Source organism: Oenanthe melanoleuca, chromosome 1A (assembly GCF_029582105.1).
Source record: "Oenanthe melanoleuca isolate GR-GAL-2019-014 chromosome 1A, OMel1.0, whole genome shotgun sequence".
Classification (NCBI taxonomy): domain Eukaryota; kingdom Metazoa; phylum Chordata; class Aves; order Passeriformes; family Muscicapidae; genus Oenanthe; species Oenanthe melanoleuca.
In genome coordinates this window covers 6,834,149-6,859,481 of record NC_079334.1, presented here as the reverse complement: position 1 = coordinate 6,859,481, position 25,333 = coordinate 6,834,149, and the positions used below count along the sequence as shown (strand labels likewise).

At 52.4% G+C, this 25,333-nt stretch overlaps 2 protein-coding genes and 1 long non-coding RNA gene across 10 annotated transcripts in view; all 3 read left to right on the top strand.

The window, feature by feature from the left end:
- The window catches only part of PPFIBP1 (PPFIA binding protein 1), a 99,524-nt gene extending 89,492 nt beyond the window's left edge, over positions 1–10,032 (top strand). For all 8 annotated transcript variants that reach the window (XM_056511024.1, XM_056511015.1, XM_056511008.1 and 5 more), the window contains 9 exons: positions 437–587; positions 1,820–1,931; positions 2,060–2,148; positions 3,918–4,040; positions 4,729–4,854; positions 5,675–5,863; positions 6,362–6,541; positions 7,152–7,217; positions 7,679–10,032. In XM_056511024.1, coding sequence (XP_056366999.1) covers positions 437–587; positions 1,820–1,931; positions 2,060–2,148; positions 3,918–4,040; positions 4,729–4,854; positions 5,675–5,863; positions 6,362–6,541; positions 7,152–7,217; positions 7,679–7,765 — 1,123 coding nt within the window. In that variant the 3' untranslated portion in view covers positions 7,766–10,032. The remainder of the gene's footprint in view (positions 1–436; positions 588–1,819; positions 1,932–2,059; positions 2,149–3,917; positions 4,041–4,728; positions 4,855–5,674; positions 5,864–6,361; positions 6,542–7,151; positions 7,218–7,678) is intronic.
- REP15 (RAB15 effector protein) lies at positions 10,025–13,121 on the top strand. Its single transcript, XM_056511062.1, has one exon. It carries the CDS (start codon positions 10,878–10,880, stop codon positions 11,613–11,615), a length of 738 nt encoding a protein of 245 aa, XP_056367037.1. The 5' UTR covers positions 10,025–10,877; the 3' UTR covers positions 11,616–13,121.
- An 8,901-nt stretch (positions 13,122–22,022) lies between these two features.
- Positions 22,023–24,975, top strand: LOC130263951 (uncharacterized). Its single transcript, XR_008842407.1, has 3 exons — positions 22,023–22,184; positions 23,341–23,443; positions 24,662–24,975. It is a non-coding gene; the product is annotated as an uncharacterized LOC130263951 (long non-coding RNA).
- Positions 24,976–25,333: the final 358 nt, after the last annotated feature.

The following is a 25,333-nucleotide window of genomic DNA, read 5'->3' as shown; positions in this document are numbered from 1 at the left end:
CCCCTCTCCTGTCTGAGCAAAACCAGGCTGCTTCCTCCTCTGAGAGAGGGTTCCTGCAGGGCTGAGGTGGGCTGGGCAGGGGGGTCCTGCTGCTGAGCTCTCGCCTGCACAGGATGGCAGCAGGAGCCCTCATGTGGCAGTGACAGATGCACTTCCAGGGATTAAAGGAGAAAGGGAAACATTCTGGGCTCACTCCAGAGCTGGAGCCGTGCTGGGCAGCAGAGGTGACTCTTTCCAGTGGGATTGTAGGAGGCTGTGTTTGTTGTGACAGTGGCAACAGATCAGCAGCACCCAGCACTTCATTGTAATGATGGTTCCCTCAGAGATTGTCCCAGCTCCCACAGATGTGAATTAGGCTTAGCTTTTAGCCTTCTCATTATTTATGAAGTTGGAAGCACAGGATTTATCGTTCTCTTTTGGGTAAAATCTCCTGCAGTGAGCTGGACATGCCATTTGCAAAGTGGACCAAGGAGCAGGTTTGCAACTGGCTCCAGGACCAAGGGCTTGGCTCTTACATCAATAATGGCAGGCAGTGGATCTTGTCTGGGCAAACACTTCTGCAGGCTTCTCAGCAGGATCTGGAAAAGGTGAGGAATATAAGAAACACTCTTTTCAAATAAAGGTACAAAAAAAAAAAATCACCATTTCTGTGCATGTGAATCAGGTCTGTAAAATGCACCTGGTAAAAAGATGTAAACCAGAAGAGTTTTCAAAATACTGTCACCTGCAGTGATGCCAAATCCATTTCTTTTTAGCTGGAGTTTTGTAGAAATTTAATGCTCTGTAATGAAGCTAATAACTACAAATTCCTAATTTAACTGCATTAAGCATGGACACATCAATTGAATGTAGCACCTTTTAAAAATATCCGTGTGAGACTGCCTCATTATCATATGGGTTTGTAGCCCTGCTTCATTAGCACTCATATGTGCTACAGTTATTTTATGCCTATGTGAGAAGGGTGTAAAAAGATGCTGTTTTTGGTCTGATTGTATTTTCTGTCCATTTTATACAAAGAGGACTGAGGATTTATTACACACAGGTTGATCAGTCTCTGTCTTTAATCGTTGCAGAATTGCTTGTCTATTTTTAAAAATGAGAAGAAATGGATTCAATTTAATCCATAGTATTTGATGAGGTTTAAATTTTCAGCTTTTAAAAAATCACTCCCCTCATCAAATAGTAAGCCTGTTTTCTCAACTGGGTAGTTACACTACAGCTGGAATAAGAGAAGTGTATTATGAACATAATGGCTTGTAATAGTGTTATCAGAGGTAACATTAACCAGCAGGCACTCCTGAAAGTGAAAATGGGATTAAAGAGATCCTGGAATGGCTGCACTTGCAGCTAAACTGGGGAATAATGTTATGAGTTTGGAAGCATTCATGAATTTCAGTAATTCCTGGGACATTCCCATGCTCTTAACTAAATAATTATTTTAGCTTTACTTGCCTAAGTGGGAAGGAAGGAATTAACCTCAGCAAGTATTTTTTTGACTGCTAACAATTTTATTATACTGTGGGATTTTTTTTAACCTGGTATGACAATATTGTTGCCAATATTTTAATGCAATTTGGAATCCATCACTCCTTGAAATTAATCCACCACACTGTGAAAATAATCCACCCCAGTAAGTGGGCCTTTCCCTAGTGCTGAACGTGTGCTAAAAGGATGCTGAAATTCAGAATATAGAAAATGTGCCTGCTAGGTCACCAGCAATGCTGTGAAAGTGTGGCTTCTCAGAAACCCTCTGTCATTCAGCAGAGGGAGGAATAAAATAGCGTTGTCTCTAGATTTACTGCTTTTCTTCCTTTCACAGGAGCTTGGGATAAAGCACCCTTTGCATCGGAAGAAGCTCCAGCTTGCTCTGCAGGCACTGGGATCTGAAGAGGAAAACAACCATGGAAAACTGGATTACCACTGGGTTACCAGTAAGATTTGACTGCATGCTGAAGCTGTGGCTTTGGATAGGGGTCCCTAACCGTGGATAATTGAGGATGGGAGCAGTAAGGGTGCTGGGGACGTGGCTGCCACTCTAACAGTGTCTGTCCTGCCCTAGGGTGGCTGGATGACATTGGCCTGCCCCAGTATAAGACCCAGTTTGATGAGGGGAAGGTGGATGGTCGCATGCTCCACTACATGACTGTGGTGAGTAAATGGTTTCTTCCTCTCCTGACATCCCTTCCATGTTCTTGGCTTCTCAGTGTTCAAAGCACCCCTTTAGAATCTAATGAGTGTCCTGTGTTAATGCCAATAGCTGTAAGCTATAGAAACCAGATGCTATTGCTCACCTGCAAGCATTTCCTAAGTTCTTTCCATCTTTAGAGCTACTAGATTCAGGTGGAAGGGCAAACACAGTAAGCAGGACTTTAAACCCATGTATGAGAAATGGGAAATCCTGAGCTTAACATTGTGTGTGACACCAGTGTGCTCAGGCAAGGCTTGTACACAAAGGTGTGCAAATGCTGTGGTTGCCATTCATGCTTTTGCTGTTCTATTAATTAATAGAAGCAGGTGGAATCCTTTTCTTCAGTGAGCAAGCATTCTATCAGCTTGCATGTTTAGGTGGATGCTTAGGTGGAAAAAACCCAAGCAATTTCCTTTGAAGGAAATTGCAGTTCTAAGAGCCAGCTTGTTTGAAAGCAGGATACACTTAACAGCTTTTGCATTTCAAAGTGCTTAGCACAGGCATCACCTCCCCAATCCCCACTTCACTGCCAGTCAGGTTTCCTTATGAGATAAGACCTTCCTTCTCTGGGGACACAAATGCAAATTCAACATCAATAATATTAATTCCTTCTGTACAACAAAGACGAAATCAATCACAGCCCTGCTCTCTCATAAGCCATAAGTTACCTTTTCATGCCACACTTGCATGTGTTTTGCATAGGTTTTATGTCATGGTTTGCAATTTTATTTGTTATAAGATTGTTTCTTCTCCTTCTTAACCCTGGGAGGTGTGATGCCAGCAGCCTCCATTGAGTTTGATGTTGTGTTGGGAGACTTTACTACCATTGTCACTGCCCTTTAATTGTAGATCACTGGGAATATTTTTAGAGCAAGTTTAACAATCAAATTATGACAACAGATTTGCCATAACTAACAAACAAAATATGCCAAATACTAAACTAATACTTGTTATGATCTTTGGAAACTACTCCAATACAACATAAATAATAACAAACATTTATTATTTTATAATAAATGAAATAGCAAACCATGACATAATAACCTATTGTCAGATTTGTTCAACTAACAAAGTTAGCTGAACATAGTGGGATGTTTGGGTAAGCAAAGAATCTTGTCTTAAATGTCTGACAAAATAGATTCCAGTGCTCATAACATATAAGTAAAACTGAAAGATTAAGCCAGGCTAACCCTGGAACAAGGGTGCATAAATTTATTTAAGTTAGCCAGATTGCACTTGGATTTTGAGACACTTTTCTTCTTCCCTCTTTTTTTTTTTTTTTTTTTTTAACCATAGAGAATGTCCCAATTTTCAGGGTAATTTGTTGTTTTCAGTTAAACTTCTAGCTGGACATTTGAGGTATTAAAATTTCTGGCAGGATTAAATGCCAGGTGAGTCCAGTGTTAGTGCTGTCCTGGCTCTTACCCTGTGGCACTGAGGATGTGTCGTCTCACCCTTTTTCCCTCCTTGTTACCCCATGTTTCTTGTACTAGGTTCTGTACCCTGTGTGAAAAACATCCCCCAAGAGCTGGTACAGTGCAACACAGGAAGTTTTTATTTTGGGACAGATGGTTTGATATGAATCACCTGTCTGACATATTAAAATCTTCCCCCAGATGTGTCAGATGTGCTGTTTTAAGCCAGGGGCTAAAGCAGTCCCCTCCAGGAGGATGCTGGTCCCATGAATAAGCATGTCTATGTTTATTAACTCCCTCTTGCTCTTTGACAGGATGACCTGCTGTCCTTGAAGGTCATCAGTGTGCTTCACCACCTCAGCATCAAAAGAGCCATTCAGGTTTTGAGAATAAACAACTTTGAGCCCAACTGCCTGCGCAGGAGGCCGTCTGATGAGGTACTGCTTTACAAGGGAGCTGTGAAGAGGAATCCTCTAGGGGTTTATCCCTGGTGTTTGATTATTCCTGCTCTGCTCCCTCCTCCTGTCTCCTCATTCTGCTTCATTTTTAGTTTCCTGTTTCTCATGTTGTTCTTTTAACCTCAAGCCCTGACATCACTTTATTTCCTCTACCTGCCATGGCCCCAAACTCAAGTCTCCTACTTCTCCTCCAAGCCAACAGCTGGCTGTTTTGGCCCAGTCTCTGATGTGCTGTCTGGAACACAAATCATCTTGAAGTCAGAGCACTGTTGCCATGAGTCTTGTGCAACTCTCTGGAATACTGATAGCTGTGTCAAAATTTCTGTGTAAAAGGAGCTTGGCCCTGTTACCATGCAGGAAGGAGACTGCCATCATTGTGTTTTGAAAACAGCAAATGCTGGATAGGGCAATGGATGACAAAACAGCCCAGACTCTTGGATTTAGATTCACAATGTGGATCTGCAAGAACAGCACAGCAGCTCATGGAACCAGCTGGATTTTCAGCTCTGGTAGAAGTGGCAATAACCCTAGTGGACAGCACAATAACCAAATGACCTGACACACCCCTGCCCAGACCTGTCCCCATGCTGCAGTGCCAGTAAAGATTGGGGCTGGGATTCAGCTGGTCTGGGGTGTCTCCTTACCTGCCTGTCCCTCCTGTTGGCAGAGCACCGTGACACCGTCGGAGGTGAGCCAGTGGACCAACCACCGCGTGATGGAGTGGCTGCGCTCCGTGGACCTGGCGGAGTACGCGCCCAACCTGCGGGGCAGCGGCGTGCACGGGGGGCTCATGGTGAGCTGTGGGGGTGCCTTCTGCCATTCCATGGAAAATAACATGGCTGGCAATCCTAGATAATGTTCTGGCATTGTCTTTGCTGCACATGCCTTTTCTGCTTATTCTGCTTAATAAAAAGTTTCTTACCTCATGGTTTAAAGGATATGAATGTCTCGAGGGGAACTGGTGTGGTTTAATATTCTGTATTCCCCTCACAATTCTATTTTGGTATGGCATTTCCCACCTTCTGTCCTGCAGTGCTGCCATGCTGTTGAACAGCCACTCTCTGCCTTCCTAATCTGGATATGGTTTTATTATGTAGGGGAAGCTTGTTACTTTTGTAAAATTTGGGATTACACTGTCAAACCAGGATTGTTTTTAATTGCTCTAGCATCACATACTCCAGACAAGAGACTTATACCAGCAGAGGTTTGTTGTGGTGATTAGGATTTACATCCCTGCTCCAGACATTTTGTGCCTGTTCATTGTCCATGATTCCTCTGGTTGCTTTTTCCAGAATTGGAAGATGATGCTGGATAAATATTCTGTGGCAGCTTCACACAGTACTTCAGTGAAGGATGGATTTATATGTTCATTTCTTCTTACCTGCCAATTTGTTCCTATTTATAATCCCAGAAGGAAAGCCTGGAGGTAGCATTTTAGGAATCCTTTAACTAGTTGACTCTCTTTCCTTCTTCTTTGTTGTGTATTTCCTCTAAAATACAAACAAAAAAATCCCAAAGCAGCCTTAGGGAGTGACCAAGAAGGGCCTGGATGTCCTTGAGATCTCACCAGACAGTACTGGCTTCAGCTGGATTCTCTGTGATTGGATTCCCAGGTTTTGGAGCCCCGTTTCAATGTAGAAACCATGGCCCAGCTGCTGAACATCCCACCCAACAAGACGCTGCTGAGGAGGCACCTGGCCACTCATTTCAACCTCCTGGTGGGGCAGGAGGCCCAGCAGCAGAAACGTGAAGCCATGGAGTCCCCAGACTACGTCCTCCTGACAGCAACTGCCAAAGTCAAGGTAGGCACTTGTTCTGGGAGGGGTGGGAGGTTCCAGGGAGCATTTGGATCTCCAGTTTTATCTGTGCTGGGAAGGGGCACTTCAGTAAGGGCTGAAAAAAGGGGTTGGTTCCTAAAGAAAGAAGCATGAGAGCAGGACCTGGCAGATCTGAGGTTGACACTTGTGTCTGCCATGAGTTGGAAACTTCTTTGCCTGTCTGACATGCACAGACAAGAGGGATTGTCCTTCTGTGTGTACTGAGAGATGTTTGGGAGGGAGACTGTCCCTTACTATTTACAGACTCATGGTTTAATTTTGACCTCATTTGAGATCTGTCAAATGGTGGTGTCTTAACAGTGGTAGAATGAGAGGACACATTGTCCTTTGAGATGCCACTGTCATGAAATTCAGAAGAGCACTGGGGTTTTGAATTTTCATCATGGAAATACAAGAGGGCACGGGTATGCCTATTAATTCTTTGCTGATTAACTCCTTGGCAAATTTCTCTTCACTTTTAAGCCAAAGAAACTTACCTTCAGCAATTTTGGGAGCCTGAGGAAGAAGAAGCAGGATGATGTGGAGGAGTATGTGTGTCCTATGGAGCTGGGGCGGGCATCTGGCAGTGGATCAAAGAAGGGCTTTAAGCCTGGCCTGGATATCCGAGTATATGATGATGATGACTTGGACAGGCTGGAGCAGGTAAGCCAGTTCTGACAATTCTGAGTCTTTGAGCTGTCACATTTGGTGGGAAAAGCTTCCATTTCCCAGGGAAGTCTTCCTTTTGCTTTGGCCCATGAAGGCCTTGACTTCTTGCTGTCACACAGCATTAGTGACAAAAGTTCTGCTCCCAAGGAGGTTGAAGCTGTGAATGCAGCACCTTTAGGGTCTGCTCTACAGTAACTCTCCTCTCCTGATCTCCCTTGGTCTGAACATCTCAGGTGTAATCAGTAAATTGTGTGCTGCACTTAATTGTCACTCTGTCATAGCAGGACAAGGGGAATGGCTTCACACTGACAGAGAGTGGGTTTAGATCTTTGGAGGTTTAGGATATTAGAAAAATGTTCTTCTCTGTGAGGGTGGTGAGGCCTTGGCACAGGTTGCCCAGAGAAATTGTGGCTAACCCATCCCTGGAAGTGTCCAAGGCCAGGCTGGATGTGACTCTGAGCAACCTGGAATAGTGGAAGGTGTTAGAGGTAGAGGATGATGAGATGATTTTTAAGGTCTCTTCCAACCCAATCCATTCTATGATTCCACTCTATGACACAAATAAGTTATTATTAATTCATGATTGGTTCTCTGTTTATTATAGATGGAAGATTCAGAAGGGACAGTGAGGCAAATAGGAGCATTTTCTGAAGGCATCAACAACTTGACAGTAAGTCTGTGTGTGGGGTCTGTGCAGTAAGGTCTCTGGTTCTGTGGGATGGGTGTGAACCCCTTGGCAGTCGTGGTAACCAGTGTCAGTGAGCTCCTTTGGGTCTTCTGCAGGGACAGAGGGCACAAGAAAACCAAGTGGTTCAGGAAGGGACCTGTCCATCCTGGTGGGGAAGTCTGGTGGCCAGTGCTGGCTCCCCACACAGCAGGGAGGGCAGGGGACAGCCCCCATTGCCCATGGTCAGTGGTTTGCAGCTGGGAGTCAGGCTGCATTTTCTGGGTGGAAGCCCTGAGCCACTGGGGCCAGCAGACAGCAGTGAGCTGGGTTTGCAGCAGGGTGGGAGAAAACCTCCCTCAGCAGAACAAAGCTGTGGCTGGCAGGCAGTGTTTGCTGCCCAGCACAGGACAGGTGACTGGCTCCAGTTGTGAGAAACCTTGACTCTTCCCTCCTTTCCTTTCCAGCACATGCTGAAGGAAGATGAAATGTTCAAAGACTTTGCCACTCGCTCTCCTAGCACCAGTATAACAGACGAGGACTCCAACGTGTGACAGTCACCACCAGGCACTGACAAAGGCTCGTTCTCCTGCGTGCAAGGACATCCCTGTTCCACAGAACAGGCAGCAGATCATGGGCTTTGCACTGCTCTGGCTTCTGTTTGTTAGAAGTAACACTGAGGGGTGGAGAATTTTAAAGAGAAAAGGAGAAAAAACAAGGTGCCTACTTAAGTTGCCATAAAAACCACCCAGACACTGGTGAATGGTAATTGTTTTAACTCTATTTAATGTACAAACTGGTGATATGTTTCAGAGTGTTGCATTGAAATTGATGTGGTATGATAGTGCTCCTTTTGCTTATTCATGGCCTCAGATAATCCTTTATACTGTTTGAAAAGAACAAGGTGTTAGGTAAAAGTGTTGCATCTGTAGATACCATGCATCAGCTCTCTATGCTCTCAGCTGAAAAATAGAAATTACTGCTCTTTTCTAGGTGCTTTTCTTTGGCACAAACAAAGTTCAGCCCTATCCAATGTAGGATTTTAGTCATCTGTGCCCTGTGTAAGCTCCCCAGTAGCTCTTGACTGTTGCTCCTATTTTTATACTGTTTTGTAAAAAAAAAAAAAAAAAAAAAGAAAGAAAAAAAAAGAAAAAATATATGAAGTACATATAAAAGCAAAAATTTAAATTCTGTGAGATAGAGTGATGGAAAGTTGAAGGTATGCGAGGGAAGGGGAGAAGGTTGTAAAAAAATTATGCCAGTTTGCAAACCAGCTGGTTACTGGGAAAGGCAGGCTGACCTTTGGAACTGTTTGCTTTCGTTGCTTTTTACTGAGTGCACAGTTTAATGATTTTCCATTAGAGGTGAAACAATTCTAAAGCATGTTTCTTCTGGCAGTGACTTATCCAGAAACTGCACATTTTAAAGTGTCTTCTTTCTTGTCCCCAGCAGCAGTAGTTAGTGCATTCAACAAGGTTATTAACACTTCCATGACTTTAAAAATTTCCTTAAAGTTGAGAGTACTCCCTGCACATGGAAGGGATATTTCTGTGCTGTGACTAACGTGAAGATGGTGTAGTTGCAAAAAAAAAAAAAAAAAAAACGAAGTTATATAGAGAAATGTATAGGAAATATATTATTTCATATTATTAAGCCTAAGGTGGGACTTTTCCTCCAAAATTCACATATCAAATGTGTTGCTCAGCATTTTACCTTCTTAAAGCACAGCTCCTCTGCTCTTGAGGATCATCAGGTTTTAAAATTCCTAACTAAGCAGTGGGAATCTTGTGTCAGACTTCCAGTATTGTGAGGTGTCCTAGCCAAAAGCAAACAAACAAGCAAGCAAAAGTAACTTTTCATTCCAGTGGTCATTTGTATGGTGTTGAACATTGCATGTATTTTAGCACAATGGCATGAAGCTGCTTTGCTCTGTAAAGGCAAACAAAAGTCCAGCTGGAATTGTTCCTTGCAGTGGTGTTGCTTTGCCAAGCGTTTTGTCACTCATTTTGTCTCTCCTTGCTGGAAGTGAGACCATTCCTGGTGTCATGCAGGGGGTTTGGGGTTTGTGCTGACTTTGGGGGTGTTTCTAGAACACTGTTAACAAAGCTAGGAAAGGAAGAAAGGTTCTTCTTAGGATTTTCAGGGAACTCCCCTCAGATCAGAGGGATATTCCAGCATTAGAATGATGTAAGCTGATAACCTGGACCTTTGAAGGATGTGCAGTGTAGGTGATTGTTGATGTACCAAGATGCAAAATTTAATGTGGGCAGGTTTAGGGTGCAGATGCTTGGGATGTGGATTCAGGGCTCCCTTTCTGTGAATACTCTGTAATATTGTTATTATTTACATGGAAGATGAACATAAAACCCTGTGGAAGCACTGGGCAATGTAGTGCAGGCTTCCAAACAAAAGTGTTCCTCTGGATGGCTCTCACTAGTCACTGGCTACTGGACAGGACTGGTTATTCACAGGAGGGGGAAAAGGGAGCTGTGTGCTGAAATAGCCACGAGCACTCTCCAGTTTCTCTGGAGTGTGATCAGTGAGGGCAGTGGTTGTTTATTTAAGTGCAGTGAAAGCAGCATTCTGCTCCAAACAACCCTTTCCTGGCAGCCAGGTCAGTCATCCCCTCAGAGCTGCCATCTGAACCCTGGTTCTCTTACAGAGTGGGGACATGAGAGGTGATGAAGTCAGGAGGTTTTTATGTGTCTGTGTGTGTGCACACTGTCAATAACGTCAGGGTGTTTAACTGGCTTGGAGAGGGCAAACTGTAACTGCTGTGTATTGCCATGTGAAATCCAATAAAGTCTGTGGAAAATGCCAAGTGCTTCTGAAAGCTGGTTCCCTTTTTCACATGTCCTCTTTTTTTTCCTTTTGATTTTTCCAAGAAAGCTTGTTCTGTTCTCTTCAAAAAACAAATGAGGGAAAAGGGGCAAAATCACACATTTTTTTGTTGACTGAGTAATTGCTATGTCAGTAGTGCCTGCAGCAGGGCTCGACTAACAGCTAAGAAATCAACTCTATCAAGACTTTGTAGTTATTTCTGGGATCCAGATTTGAGCCATCTTGGGTTGTTTGGTGGGGTGTGAAGTGGCATCATCAGATCAACTATATCAAGACTTTGTAGTTATTTCTAGGATCCAGATTTGAGCCATCTTGAGTTGTTTGGTGTGGTAAGAAGTGGCATCATCACTGCTCAATGTGTGCTCCACAGGGAGCCCTCCCAGGGTGCTCTGTTCCTTCTTGCTGTGAAAGAGACTCTCTCTCTGGTTCCAAGTGTTAATCTCCCTTCTCTGAGAGATTAAAAGAAAAAGGTTGTTCCATTTCCAGGCAACACCCTGTGCCTGAAAAATGGTTTCTGTGCAATAGTCCTAGAAAGGAGATCCAAGGAGATAAGATCAGACTGGAATGAGATAACATCAGCCAGAGCAATGGTGCCGGAATGAACAATAAGGAAAACAAGCAGAGATGAATTCAGTAAGTGTGAAAGCCTGTTGGGCTGGTCCCTGCTCAGTCAGCTGTGGAGAAACACACCCAGGAGAAAGCCCAGCTCACAGAGCTCAGCTTGCCATCACCTTCACCAGGCAGGCTGCAGGTATCCACGTGCAGCTGAACAGCTCTGGCTGAGCCTTTGCTGGAAAAGAAAGGTTTGTCCCCGAGGTGACCTGCATGTGGAAAGGATCTCTTCCAGCAAAGATGGGCCAGAAGGTCTCCCAGGAGGACAACCAGGAGAGCAGGGCTGAAACCCTGGCCATCTGCGAAGTTTTCAGCCAGGGCGTGCTCCACGCATCTCAAAGGCTGAAGGACTACCTCGGTTTTGTGGATCCCCAGAGCAAATTCCAGCCAGCCACCAACACGCTGAGCGAGATCTTCCTGGTCAACTTCATCAGCTTCTGCGTGGGAAAGGGCGTGGAGGAGCGGATCACGACCAGCAAGATGAGCAAGCAGCAGTCCTCCCTGTTCGGCGTGGACTGGGTCTGGACCGTGTGCGGCTCTGACAAGCAGGTCGAGCTGCAGATCGCCGTGCAGGCTCTGCAGCCGGCCGAGCTGCTCCGGGGCGAGGGCCCTGCCGAGGATTGCTGCCGGGAGGCCGCGCTGGCCGACCCGTGCTTCCAGAACATGAGCAGGTGTGAGAAGCTGGCCGAGTTCTGCCGCCTGGTGGGACGGGACTGCCGGGGGCTGTTCGTCATGTTCGGCGTGCCGGGGAAGCCCAAGGACATCCGAGGAGTCCTGCTGGACAGCGTTGCCAAGGAGGAGCAAAAATGCCGCCTGTCGGGCAGGAACGCGCTGCGGCGATTTGTCACCAGCACTGACAGCTCCCTGCCCACAAAAGATATGCTGGAGAATTGCCTGGGCACCAAAAACGGGCTGAAGGACGTGGGTAATGCATACATAAACTTCGTGTGAGCAGCTGGGCAGGAGCAGTGGCTCCGTGCAGCACCAGGGGCTGCCCCTCTTGTTCCATTCCCTCCAGCTTCCCCTCCACCCATCGTGTTCCCTGAGCTCCTGAGTCAGCCTCTCCAGGTTTTAAAACAACAAGATGGACCTGCCAGAAAAAAGTGTTTATAGAAGGCACGACGCTTTGCCAGAACATTTTGTTCGCCAGACATTAAGTCTTGGCTGGAGCTGCTGAAAGCTTTATCAGCCAGAGCTCTGGGGAGGTCCTGGTGGATTTGACTCAGAGCCTTTGTTTGCTGTGGCAGAGATTTGTTTCTGTCCTGGGAGGGTGAACGTGCTGGTGCTGGTCAGAAGAGTTGCAATGAGCGGGAAGGACAGTACCAGGCCTTAAAATGACTGATTTGAAGGAGTGAGCTGGTTTCAATTAAGAGGAAATACAGGGGAAAAGAGGAAAAGCCCTTCCCAGTGCTAGAAATGGGCTCTGAGAGAGAGACATTAATTACCTGCCCCCTAATTAGTGCCAGGCTCCACAGGGCCTTGGGGCTGTGAACAAAAGGCAGGGCTGGAGCCAACTGCAGAGCTTTTCTCACTGGGTGGCTGTGTCAGGGACAGGTGTGGCAAGAGCCAGGGGCAGGTGTTGAAGAATACTTGGGGAAAATCGAGCAATGGGGACAAAAACCAGGCCTGATGTGGGTGGGACCTTTTCATAACAACAGAGGCAGCCCCTGACCATTCACGGCAGAGAGCAAATCTGGAGGAGGCAAGATGATTCCACTTGGAATTTCTTTTCAGTAGCTTAGCAGCTGATGGCATTTATGGGCTTGATTTATTCTATTTCTCTCAGCTTTTACTGGACTAAGTGAGGCTTTTGGGTTGTACAATTATAATTACTTGCTTTACTGTTAACCAGTGAAAGAGGACTGATCCATATTCCAACTGGTAAACTCACTTTGGTTATAGCTGTGTGAATAGTCTTGTCAGTGCAAAACTCATCTGCCTCTAATTTTAATATAAATTCAATCATTTAATGGAATAAAAATAATTTTGAAAACACAATCGTCTTTCACTATTTACTATTTGAGTTGTAAGATGGGGGCAGCTGTGAGAACTGACAATGAGAGGCTGTTACTTAAAGAGCCATTAAAAAAGAGCCTAAAGAGGCTGAGACAGCAGTGCCACGAGTGTTTGCAGCATTCCATGGCAGAGGCAGGGAGTCTGAGAAGGGAACTGAAATAAAAACAAACACGGAGAACTGTGACATTTTGCTAAATCACAAACGTAGCTGGGTTTGGAGAAGGGTGACCTTTCAGTCCTGAAACAGTTCATTGAGATAGAATTGCTTTTAAAGAGCTGCTGTCACTATATTCTGTGTGTGGCTGGGTTTGGTGGGACAGAGGAGACAGTTCTGGAGTGTTGCAGAGAGAACCTGCATAGCTGTGGGGGATTGGGTTTTTTTTTTGCCTGTTTAAACTAACAGAATAATGAACACTGCAGCAGGATTGATACTCACTTATAAAAGACCTGCAGAAAACTTTAATTTTGCATTAAACTGGTATATTGTAACTAGTGTGACTTCACCTATGCAGTTCTTTAGAAGAGCTGGCTCATTGAAAACTGGGCTTTTTTTCATTTGCACGCTTTCTCAATAATAGAAAGGGAAGGGGAAAAGCAAAATATCGTTGACTATATAGAGTTTGAACTGAGAGTGACACACTGAGGCAGTTGTTGATTTGATTTGTGTCCCTCAAAGGGCTCTGGTACCTCAGAGATGTCACAGAGGCTTGGTGTGTTATTTTGGGAGCTGGTACCAGACTCTGGCCCTTTCCCTTGTGGGCTTTAGCTCAGGCCTCTGGGCCCTCAGCCATGGTGGGAATTGGCCAAGGCTTTGGATTCTGGCTAACAACAGTGAAAAGTATTTAACCATGTAACTCTGACTATGTTCATCCACTCAGCCAAACTGGAGCCACAGCTCAGGTGGCTCACAGCCATCCCCAGGCTTCTGTGACTGCACATGCTGATGGACCAGGTAAGGTGCAGCCCCCAGCCCATGAAATCCAGGGCAGTTTGTGTGGTAACATGACACAGTGTTTGTCCTGGGCTCCCAAGAACCTGGAATTCACACCTTTGCCCCTTGGCAGTGTTTTCTGTTCCAGTGTCCCTCTGAACACTTGCTGCTAGGATACACAGGGAAAAGCCCTGTCCCTGCATGGGATGGAAACTCCTCCATGTCTCACCAAGAGGTTCAAAGCCCTTTGGTTTTCTGAAGCACTCGATGAACTCGGCCTTGCTCGGAGGGTCAGCATTCCCTGTGCCTGGAGAAGGGGCAGGGAAGGACTCGCTGGTGGGAGCCTCCCCTTGGGGAAGGTTCCATCTGCCTGCCCTGCAGAAATGGGTGTTGAGAGCAGAACTGCTGAAAATGAGGGGTTCAGGGAAAGGCCCTTCTGTGTGCTGGGGGCTCCGTGAGCTCTGCCAGAGGTGCCCCTGGAGCAGCTCCTCCTGAGCTGCTGTGCCTGGACCCGTGGCTGTGCCTGGATCCGTGGCTGTGCCTGGACCCGTGGCTGTGCCTGGATCCGTGGCTGTGCCTGGATCCGTGGCTGTGCCTGGACCCGTGGCTGTGCCTGGATCTGTGGCTGTGCCTGGATCCTTGGCTGTGCCTGGAGCTCACTGCCTGTGGACTGTGCAGTGTCCTTGTTTCCCACCCTTTCCTTTGCCATCTCCTGTGCTAACTTGGCTCCAGACTCCTTGTGCTCACCAGAGCTGGAGCTTCGTTGTTCAGGGTCTGCAGACGAGGGACAGAAAAATACATTTGCTCTCAGGAGCTGGAAATAGGCTCCCCAAAAGGCAGGGATCCATGGGATCCATGGGATGGTAGCTCCCAGCTTGGGTGTGTGTTCTGAGCTGTGAGAGCACCTCGGGACACCTCAAGGAGCGGGAGGGGATTGGAGTTGCTGCTGAAATCCTGCAGGGGCACAGCCCCATGTCCATCCCTGCCTGCTCCCAACTACAGCCAGGGCTGGATCAGGAGGAGCAGCCAGGGCTGGATCAAGAGGAGCAGCCAGGGCTGGATCAGGAGGAACAGCCAGGGCTGGATCAGGAGCAGCCAGGAATGGATCAGGAGGAACAGCCAGGGCTGGATCAGGAGGAGCAGCCAGGGCTGGATCAGGAGGAACAGCCAGGGCTGGATCAGGAGGAGCAGCCAGGGCTGGATCAGGAGGAACAGCCAGGGCTGGATCAGGAGGAGCAGCCAGGGATGGATCAGGAGGAACAGCCAGGGCTGGATCAGGAGGAACAGCCAGGGCTGGATCAGGAGGAGCAGCCAGGGATGGATCAGGAGGAACAGCCAGGGCTGGATCAGGAGGAGCCGGCAGGGCTGGATCAGGAGGAGCAGCCAGGGCTGGATCAGGAGGAGCAGCCAGGGCTGGATCAGGAGGAGCAGCCAGGGCTGGATCAGGAGGAGCAGCCAGGATGGATCAGGAGGAGCAGGCAGGGATGGATCAGGAGGAGCAGGCAGGGCTGGATCAGGAGGAGCAGGCAGGGATGGATCAGGAGGAGCAGCCAGGGATGGATCAGGAGGAGCAGCCAGGAATGGATCAGGAGGAGCAGCCAGGAATGGATCAGGAGGATCAGCCAGCAGGGACCTGCCAGCCCCAGCTCCAGCTGCTCCAGGTGCTCCTGTGCCTTGGGTGGATCTACAGCGAGCAGCTGAGGAACCAGAGGTCAAGTGGGATTAGATGAGCTCTGCTCTCCCTGCAAACCTCCAGCTCTCCATGGAAGCCTTCATCTCCCAGAGGTTCCTCTTTAACTGAATGGTAGCTGGGAAAGAAGGAACAAGCCTTGGAATTCTGCATGATGGTGCTCAGGCAGGCCTGGGCACAAATCAGCATTTTTGTACAAACGTGTGCAGTCCCTCAGGGGCTTGCAGCAGGTGCTAAATCCATCATCCCTCCAAAAACCCAACCCCGAGGCACCTCCCGGCTTCCAGCAGCCCCAGTCCCAGCCTGGGGCGATATTCCAGCGGGAACAGTCGCTGGGGTGGCCCCTGGTGCAAAGCAAAGCTGCCAGCTCAGGGCAGGGGCTCAGAAGGGGCTGGCACAGCAGGATCTGCCCAGGGGAGAGCTGGGGAGCAGCTCTGGCCAAGGAGCCTGACACGTCCAGGGCTGGGAGGGACATGGAACAAAGGGCTGGAATTGGGCACCGGGAGGGGACCCCGGGCAGGGAACCCGGGAGGTGCTGCTGGCTCTGCAGGGCCCTGCCAAACCGGAGCTGGGGAATGCTGGAATGGTTTGGGGGGGAAGGGACCTTAAAAGCTCATCCTGCTCCACCCCTGCCTCGGGCAGGGACACCTTCCATTGTCCCAGCTTGCTCATCCAGCCTGGCCTTGGACACTGCCAGGGACCCAGGGACAGCCACAGCTTCTCTGGGCACCCTGTGCCGGGGCCTCAGCACCCTCACAGGGAGGAATTTCTTCCCAGTATCTGATCTATCTGTGCCCTGTGTCAGTGGGAAGCCATTCCCCCTTGTCCTGGCATTCCAGGGTGACAGCTGCTGCAAAGGGAAGGAGTCAGAGATGGGGACCAAGGGTTTTCCCTCTTGCTTTTCCCAGCTAAATGGGAATTTGATCACAGTAACTTGGGATATTATTTGTTGTATGAGCTCAGTGAGGGCATGTGGCCATATCTGCTGTATTTATGGATATTTTATTCCATGTTCATTCCTTTCCTTCTCCATGGGAGCAGTGAGGGAAAAGCCACATCCGTGGGCACAGAGGGGACCTTCCACCCAGAGTGGCTCCTGGCCATGGCTGCTGGGTCAGTGAGGGGAACACAGGAGTAGCTGCACTCACAGCCTTTATAATCTGCAATATTTTTCTAAAATTCCATTAAAAATAATAAAACTCTATAAATGTTGTTTGGATTGGTTCATTTGCATTGGTTAATTAAAGCAAATCACTGAGAAGGGGTTTGAGCAACCCTTGGTGGAGCTGGCAGCTCTTCCTTATTGTCTCTTCATTCTCTGAATTTCTTTGAATTCTTTCTTAAGAAGCTGCTGCAATCAGGATGCACAGTGAGGAGAACAGCATTGCTGCCCTGCTGGATTGGGAAATCCAAGTGCAGTTCCCTGGGGAGACTGAGGGGATGGGGAGCTGAGCCTCAGGCTGGGTTTTGGCAGCGGGAATTCAGTGAGGAGGGGAGAGGGGAGATGTCCCAAAACTGGTTACAGCCAACGCTGCTGGGTTGGGGTGCCCCTACCCCAGAAAAGGATCCTGGTTAAAGGGGACTTGGGGGAGCAGAGGGATGTGCTGGGGGGGCTGTGCTGGAACCCCCAAACCCTGGGCAGGGATGGTGAGCAGTGCAGGAACAGTACGGAGGGGTTGTGCTGTCCCCTCCAAACTCCAGCCAGGAATGCTGGGCACTGCCAGCTCCACAGGAACACTGTGGAAGGGGCTCTGCTGGGTTCCCAAACTCCAGCCAGGAATGCTGGGCACTGCCAGCTCCACAGAACACTATGGCAGGGCTCTGCTGGGTTCCCACATTCCAGCCAGGAATGCTGGGCACTGCCAGCTCCACAGGAACACTGTGGAAGGGGCTCTGCTGGGTTCCCAAACTCCAGCCAGGAATGCTGGGCACTGCCAGCTCCACAGGAACACTGTGGAAGGGGCTCTGCTGGGTTCCCACATTCCAGCCAGGAATGCTGGGCACTGCCAGCTCCACCGAACACTGTGGAAGGGGCTCTGCTGGGTTGCCACATTCCAGCCAGGAATGCTGGGCACTGCCAGCTCCACAGAACACTGTAGAAGGGCTCTGCTGGGCACTGCAGCTCTTTGGGACACTCCCTGATCCAGAGAGTTTCCCCATTATTTTCTGTCGTGCTTAGCACCTGCCACTTCATTATTAGAGACGCACAGGCTGAACATCCCACGGGAGCAGCTGGAATCACAGCCAATCACACAGAAGCCGGTCCACGATTGGAAATGAGTTGTTCCACAGTTTATTTTTCTCAATGGGTTTTTAATTTAAAGCAGAACACTGCCCGTGCCCCGACCACTCACCCCAACACTATCTCCTTTACTTTTGGGGTTTCACCATGAGAATTACCTGCCTACGCTGGATAACAAAGTCCCGGGCTGTGCGGGGACCGGCGGGGTCTGGGGGGTCCCGGAGCGGCAGCGGCAGCGCCGGGCTCGGCCCAGCGCCCGTCCCGGAGCGGCTCCTCCGCCCGCGCCGAGCCCGCTCCCATCCCGGCGCCAGCCCCGCCCCGCTCCTCCGGGCCCGGGGCCCGGGGCCCAGCGCACACGGCAGCGCCCGCACCCGGAGCGCCGGGCCCAGCGCCGGGCCCGGGGTTCGGCACAGCTGTGACGGGCGGGGCCGCGAGCGACGGCACCGGCACCGGCACCGGCCCGGGCAGGACGGGGCGGGGCTCGGGGGGAGCGCGGGGTGGAGCCGGGGCTCCGTGAGGCGGGGCCGGGATGGAGCCGGGGCGGTACCGGGACGGGGCCAGGGCTCCGTGAGGCGGTACCGGAGTGGAGCCGGGGCTCCGTGAGGCGGTACCGGGGCGGGGCCGGGGCTCCGTGAGGCGGTACCGGAGTGGAGCCGGGGCGGGGCCAGGCGGTACCGGGGTGGAGCCGAGGCGGGGCCGGGCCGTACCGGGACCGCGGCTGCGCGGGGCGGGGCCCGGGCCCGGCTCAGGTGCGCGGGGCGGGCCCGGCTCAGGTGCGCGGGGCCCCAGGGCGGCTGCGCGGGGCGGGGCCGAGGTGATTTAATACCCGGAACTCGCCTCAGCCGCCATTTGCTCTCAGAGCGCGGTGCGGGCGGCAGCTCCTGTGCGGGCTCCGCAGGTGAGGCGCGGGGGCTTCGGCCTCCCCTCCTGTCCCCTCTTCTACCTCTCCTTCCTTCTCTCCGTATTCTCCTTCTTTCTCTCCCTTTTCCCCCTTCCCTCTCGCCCCGAAACCCTTCTCTCCCCCCAAACCCGCCCCCCCCCACTCCTTCCTCTCCTGTCCTTATCCCGCTAACCCCTTCTGTTCCCTCTCCCCCTCCTCTGTCCACCGTCCCTCTTCCCCGACCTGGACCTTCCCTTCCCTCTATTCCCTTCATTCCCTTCCCTTCCTTTCCCTTCCCTTCTTTTCTCTCCCTTGCCTTGCCTTGCCACACCAACCCACGCCACCCCGACCTGCTCCCTACCCCTCTTCACCCCAGTCTCTCCTCTCTTCCCGTCCTCCCCTCTCCTTTCTCCGCAGCCGCGGGGCTCGGGGTGCCGGCGAATAAAGCCCAGAGGGCCGGAGCCCGGCGCCCCTGCCCTCGCTGGGGCCCCCACACGGGGCGGGACCCGCTCGGCGGGACCCCCCATTCCGGTACAACACACGGCCCGACACCGCCGGGGTTCCGGCTTTCCCTACATCACACTGGGGGCCGGGGAGGGGGAGGGAAGGGGGGTAGGTTGGGGGGACCCCCTCCTCAGGAGGGGGTTCCGGGGGGGGGTGGGAGGGGGGTTAGGGAGGGCCCCCTCCGGAGGAGGGGGTCCCTGGGGGGGGTGTTGGGCCCCCTCCGGAGGGGGGGGTCCGGGGAGGGGGCGGGGCGGAGGGGGCGTTCCCCCTCCAGGCCCCGCCCCCTCCTCGGGACCCCCCTGCTCCGGACGGGGCCCGGGGGGAGGGAGGGGCGGGTGGGGTGGGGAGGGAAGCAGAGGGGGTCACGTCACTCTGCAGCGTGAAGAGACAGAAAAAAACGTCACACAAACGAGCGGCCCCCTCCCATCCAGTCCCCTCCCCACCCGCCCCTCCCTCCCCCGGGCCCCGTCCGGAGCAGGGGGTCCCGAGGAGGGGGCGGGGCCTGGAGGGGGAACGCCCCCCTCCGCCCCGCCCCCTCCCCGGACCCCCCCCTCCGGAGGGGGCCCAACACCCCCCCAGGGACCCCCTCCTCCGGAGGGGGCCCTCCCTAACCCACCCCCCTCCCGCCCCCCGGAACCCCCTCCTGAGGAGGGGGTCCCCCCAACCTACCCCCCTTCCCTCCCCATCCCGGCCCCCAGTGTGATGTAGGGAAAGCCGGAACCCCGGCGGTGTCGGGCCGTGTGTTGCACCGGAATGGGGGGTCCCGCCGAGCGGGTCCCGCCCCGTGTGGGGGCCCCAGCGAGGGCAGGGGCGCCGGGCTCCGGCCCTCTGGGCTTTATTCGCCGGCACCCCGAGCCCCGCGGCTGCGGAGAAAGAAGGAGAGCGGGGGATGGAGAACGGGAATGGGGGGACAGAGGGAGTGGTCGGGGAAGGGTGACAGGGACAGAGGGCAGGGGGGGGTCGAGGAGTGCGGGCAGCGGGGAGGGGCTGGGGGGAAGGAGGGGAAGGATTGAAGGCAGGTTGGGGGGAAGGAGGAGGAAGGTGTGGGGGGAAGGTATCGTGGAGAGGGGGCTGGAGGAGCCGGGATGGTGGGGGGAAGGAAGAGTGGAAAGAAGAGAGAGAGGATTGAAAGCAGGTGTGGAGGGTTTGGGGTGGGGGGAAAAGGGAAGCAGGGAGAGGGGACGGGGGGAGCCGGGGGGCGGGGGGAAGGATGGAAGAAGGAAGAAGAGGATGGAGGAATAGGGCAGGGTTGGGGTGTGTAGGGGAATAGGGAGAGGGGCCGGGGGGGGACCGGGCCGGGGGGGAGGGAGGGGAGGGCTAGGGGGGAGAGGGAGGGGGGGGGGGTTTGGGGGGGGGGGAGGGTGTAGGGGGTGGGGGAGGGGAGGAAGGGAGGGGAGAAAGGAGAGGTACAGAAAAAAACAAAAAAAAAAAAGGAAAAGAAAAGAAATGAGAAAGAAGTATGGAGCTCGGGCCGGAGCAGCCTCCCGCTCCGAGCGCCGACGGGCAAATGGCTCCACAGCCCCTTCCCGGGGTTTAAATCCGCTCGGCCCCGCCCCGCGCAGCCGCGCTGGGGCCCCGCGCACCTGTGCGGCCCCGCCCCTCACACCTGTGCGGCCCCGCCCCTCACACCTGCGCGGCCCCGCCCCTCACACCTGCGCGGCCCCGCCCCTCACACCTGCGCGGCCCCGCCCCTCACACCTGTGCGGCCCCGCCCATAAATGCCGGCGGATCCGCGCCGCTCCGCTCACTGTGGGGGATGCTCGTCCCGGGTACGGCCGGACCGGCGCTCGGAGCCCGAGGCGTTGAGGTGGGGCTGGTACCGGAATCCGGGCCCGGGAATTCGGGTCCGGGTCCTGCCGGTGTCTGCTGGGGGTCCCGGGCGGAGCCGCTTTTTTCTCGGCGGGTGGGATGGGGGTTTGGGCCGGGATGGGTCCGGGATGGCCGCGGGCGGAGGAGCCGCTCCGGGACGGGCGCTGGGGTCGAGCCTGGCGCTGCCGCTCCGCTTCGGCCGGCGCGGGGCCGGGGTCCCGCCGCAGGGAGCCGGGGCTGTGCCGGTGCCGGAGGAGGGCGGCAGTTCCCCGAGCGGGCGCTGGGTCGCGGCTGAGGCGGGCGGGGCGCGGGGAGCGCCCGAACCGCCCCGGGACCGCCCGGCGCCGCCGCTCCCTCAGCGCCGCCCGCCCGCGGGGCGCCCCCTGGCGGACACGGAGCGGCAGCGCGAGCGCAGCGCCCCCTGCCGGGCAGGGCCGGCACCGAACCGAACCGAACCCGGGAATCCCGAGAGGGCAGCGAACCGAACCGAACCCGGGACCCCCGAGAGGGCAGCGAACCGAACCGAACCCGGGACCCCCGAGAGGGCAGCGAACCGAACCGAACCCGGGAATCTCGAGAGGGCAGCGAACCGAACCGAACCGGGGACCCCCGAGAGGGCAGCGAACCGAACCGAACCCGGGAATCCCGAGAGGGCAGCGAACCGAACCGAGCCCGGGAATCCCGAGAGGGCACCGAACCGAACCGAACCCGGGACCCCGGAGAGGGCACGAACAGAACCGAACCCGGGAATCCCGAGAGGGCAGCGAACCGAACCCAACCAGGGACCCCCGAGAGGGCACCGAACCCCCGGTTCCGTCCCTGCCGCCTCCCCCTCCCCGTGCCCGCAGCCCCGGTCCCGCCGCCCCGCGGAACGAGCGGCGCTGGGTCGCCGCGGGCGGGAGGAGCCGCTCCGTCGCTGCCCCGATCCTCTCCACCGCTTTCTCTGGGGCTCGCACTCTCCAATAAAAAAACCCGTAGGTTTAAAAAGTTCGTGAAAGCTGTTTACTTTTCTTCTTTAGAGTATACGATATTCTGAATTGGAAAGAGCCATAAGGATCATCAGGTCAGACAGTGATAAATGACTGGCCCACGTGGAGATTGAATTCAAGAATTTTGGCCGCCTTAGCTTCCTGCTCCAATCTCAGGGTCATGAGAAAGGTCCTGCCTGGGGTGGGACCGACTGCTGTCAACAGGGGAATTCCTGTGCAAATGCAGCTCCTTCTTTCTTGCTGCTTTGATTTTGTATACCAGTACCTGGTGTGACAGCAAAAACTGTTCCCATAACTCTGGTTTCCTGTCCTTTCCAGGATTTACTCAGCAGCTGTAAAGGTTCCATGTCCCTGTCCAGAAGAACTGAGCAGGACAAGTCCTGAGGGCTCACTTGGTCCGTGGCCAAAGTTCTGGAGAGTGTCAGGGCTGTCCAGCCTGCAGAGGGGCGTTTCCTGCAGGTGAGTGTTCACAGCCCAAAATCACAGCAGTGCTGAGGCTGGAGCTGCTTTTCTGGCCCAGAGCTGCACGGAGCCCTCAGTGACTCCCACTCCCTGCCAGGAACGTTCCTTGGTGTTCCCCAGGTGTCCCAGCTGGCTGGGAATGGGGGCAGGAGGAGGTGGGAGCCCCAGGAAGGGACCCAGCCCCTCCTGTCCCTCGGTATTGGCAGGGGAGGAGCTGTGCTGCAGTGTCCTGCCTGTGGCACACATCCCAGGGATGGGCACTGGGATTCCTGGGCAGTGCTGGGATGGATGTGGATAAAGGGCTGCCCACAGCTCCTGGGCCAGGGGCTGCCCTGAACAGGACCTGGAGGTGCTTCAGCCCAGACAGATCCCACTGACCCCCCCAAAATGACCCCAAGAAGAGCTGGCAGTACCTGGGAATGGTGGCAGGGTGTGTTTGCAGAGGGGCTCAGACAGCAATTCCTGGCGCTGACCTCCTGGAGCTCCTGCACACCCCCAGGTATGTCCCACCCACCCCAAATCCCTTCCAGCCTGGAGACATCATCCATCAGCAGTGTTAAAGCCAAGGGAATCTTCCCTCACAGAAATTAAACCCCAAGCAACAGCCCTCAGAGGCGCCTTAAAATAAAAGGTTAGAGTTGGATAAAGTTTTGTTTGGGAGCCAGCTAGAACCACAGAACTAAGAGAAAGCTTTCCCAGGAGGGTCCCACTGAAGGTGTGATGAAAGCACCATTTTTGTGTATTTTTAGTCCCTCAGTTGGCAGCCTGTAGAATTTATTCTGGGACTTAGGTGTGGAGCAGGGTTACCTTTGGATTTACCTTCATCTCTGGTCCCACCTTGTGCAAACACAGCTTGGGCCAAGCTGGGTGAACTCATCCCCTCAGCTTTTCCCTCCAAAACATCCCCTACTTATTTCCCTGCAGATGAACTTGGATTTTTCCCCAGACTGTCCCCTCCTCACCTCCACTTTCCCTCAGGGTGTCCATTGTGTCCCCACAGGTGCCCTGGTAACACAGGGAGGTCCCTGTGCCCCCAGTGCCTTTCTGCTGCCCCTCTCCTCCTTTGTCCCACATGGCAGGGCACAAAAGGGGGAAGGTTTCTGAAAATTTTTCCACTTTTCTGCAATTAACTAATAATTATTTCCAATTCCAGTGAGAAGAACATAAACTCACAGCCTGGCAGTCCCCTGCAGTGAGAGCTCAGCAGACATCCACAGAGGCAAGTCCAGCATCTGAAAGAAAGAAGAAGAAAAAAGGTGATTTATTCTGTTTCAAAGTTATTTTGAGTTCTCAAACCCAAACCAACATTTGTTCTTGATTTTGGTTGGGTGAATCACGAATGGCACAGGTCATGTCATTGATGCTGATGTGAGTGATGCTTTCTGGGGGAAATCAGCTGATTTCAAAGCTCACTTCCTGCCCCATGCCTGATCTGCACAGGAGAAAACCTCTTCCATGAAGGGATTTTGCTCCATCTAATCCCATTTTCCCAGTCTGTTCCATGTGGGTATTGCCAGGCTGGGGCAGCACAGGCAGAAGCAGCTCTCAGCATTCTCTGCTCCAAGCACAGCTCTGGGCTCCTTTGCAAACTGCCTCTGCCTGAGGTTTTTTCCAGGAGAAATCAAGCTCATGGCAGGGAGGAGGTTAAGTTATCACAAAGAGAAGTAAAGGATAAATATTCCTCTAAGATCCTTTGGGACCTGCTGGGCTCAATTGGGAAGGGGACATTAATTCCCTGCAGTGCAAATTCACAACAACCTCACACACAAAGCAGAGACTGTCAGGTGGGGTCTGGCAGCACCACTCTGACCAACCTCCTTGTCCTTTTCCCTTTCAGGGACTGATCACCCTGATCCTGCTTAAACTCAGTGTGTGGGGCCAAACCCCCCAGATAAACACTGCCCTGGCCTGGATCAGTCTGACACTGCCCCAGTTCTCAGCTCCAGCTGCTCCCAGGGCTGCCACCACATTCCTGACCAGGGGCCAAAGGGCCCTTTGGACAGGGCTCTCTCTGTGTCCAGGCTTTGGGGACTGCAGGGACCAGGGCAAGGACAGCCTGAAACCAGGGCAGGTCCCTGTGGGTTTGGGACACTCTGGGGACAGCTGGGGACTCACCCCACACCACAGGCAGGACCAGGGCCCTCCAGTGCAGGCCAGCAGGGCTGGAGCCTGTTGGGTTTGGCTGCTCAAACACCAAAGCTCTTGGCAAAGATGGGACAAGCTAAGTGGGTTTTCTTGTCCTGAAAGAGAAGAGAAAACAGAGATTAAGTCCACAGTGGAAGGCAAAGGCTCCTGGATTTCCTATTTCTGCTCTGATTGCTCACTGTAGGGTTTTATTCATAAGAAATGAGAGGTGGCACCACGCAAAAGTGCCCTTTCTCAACAGTTTTCCCCTACACTTTTTCATGAAAAGGATGGCCATTTTTTCTTATTGCATTCTTTGCCTAATTTTAACAGAACCATTTTCATTCCAGGCCCCACTTGTGAGCTTTTCCATGCTTTGCCATTGGCCTTTGGACAAAGGAGGGGAAGGATCTGTTCCATGTGGGTGTCATCCAAAGAGGCACAGCCCCTGTGCCAAGCCCAGCCTGGGCTGAGCAAGCTCCCTCACTTTCCCCCAGCCTGGATTCTGGCTCCAGTCCAGTCTAAGTTTTCCCCTATTTCCATGTCTAGAGACAGAAAGTTGTTCTGTCAGGATGAAAGACCTTAAACTGCACATTGACTGGGGGGCTGTGACTGGGATTCCAGCAGGGAATTCATTGTTTTACAAACAGGAACTATTCCAGGGAGCAGCTGCTGCTTGACCACCTGGTGTCAGCAAAAGAGAGAAAACAACAAACTGTGTTTTCAAAAACAAGGGTAAAATTATTCCTCCTGCTTTTAAACACTTTGGAGCTCATACAAGCTTGTCAGGATTTGGATACTTCATTTAAATTCCATTCATACTAAGGAATTGGAAGTGTCCTAAAGGCACATCTTCTCATACTTGAATTTTAAGTCCTCTACTACTGATACATTTGGATGTCTTTTTGTTAGGAACACTCCACCCCTGCTTCTTTAGGTGTCTCCATGCAGGAGATAAAATAAATGTGGACAAAAGTTTGGAATGCTTCTTCCAAGTCAAGCTCCCTGCTAGGAAATGACTC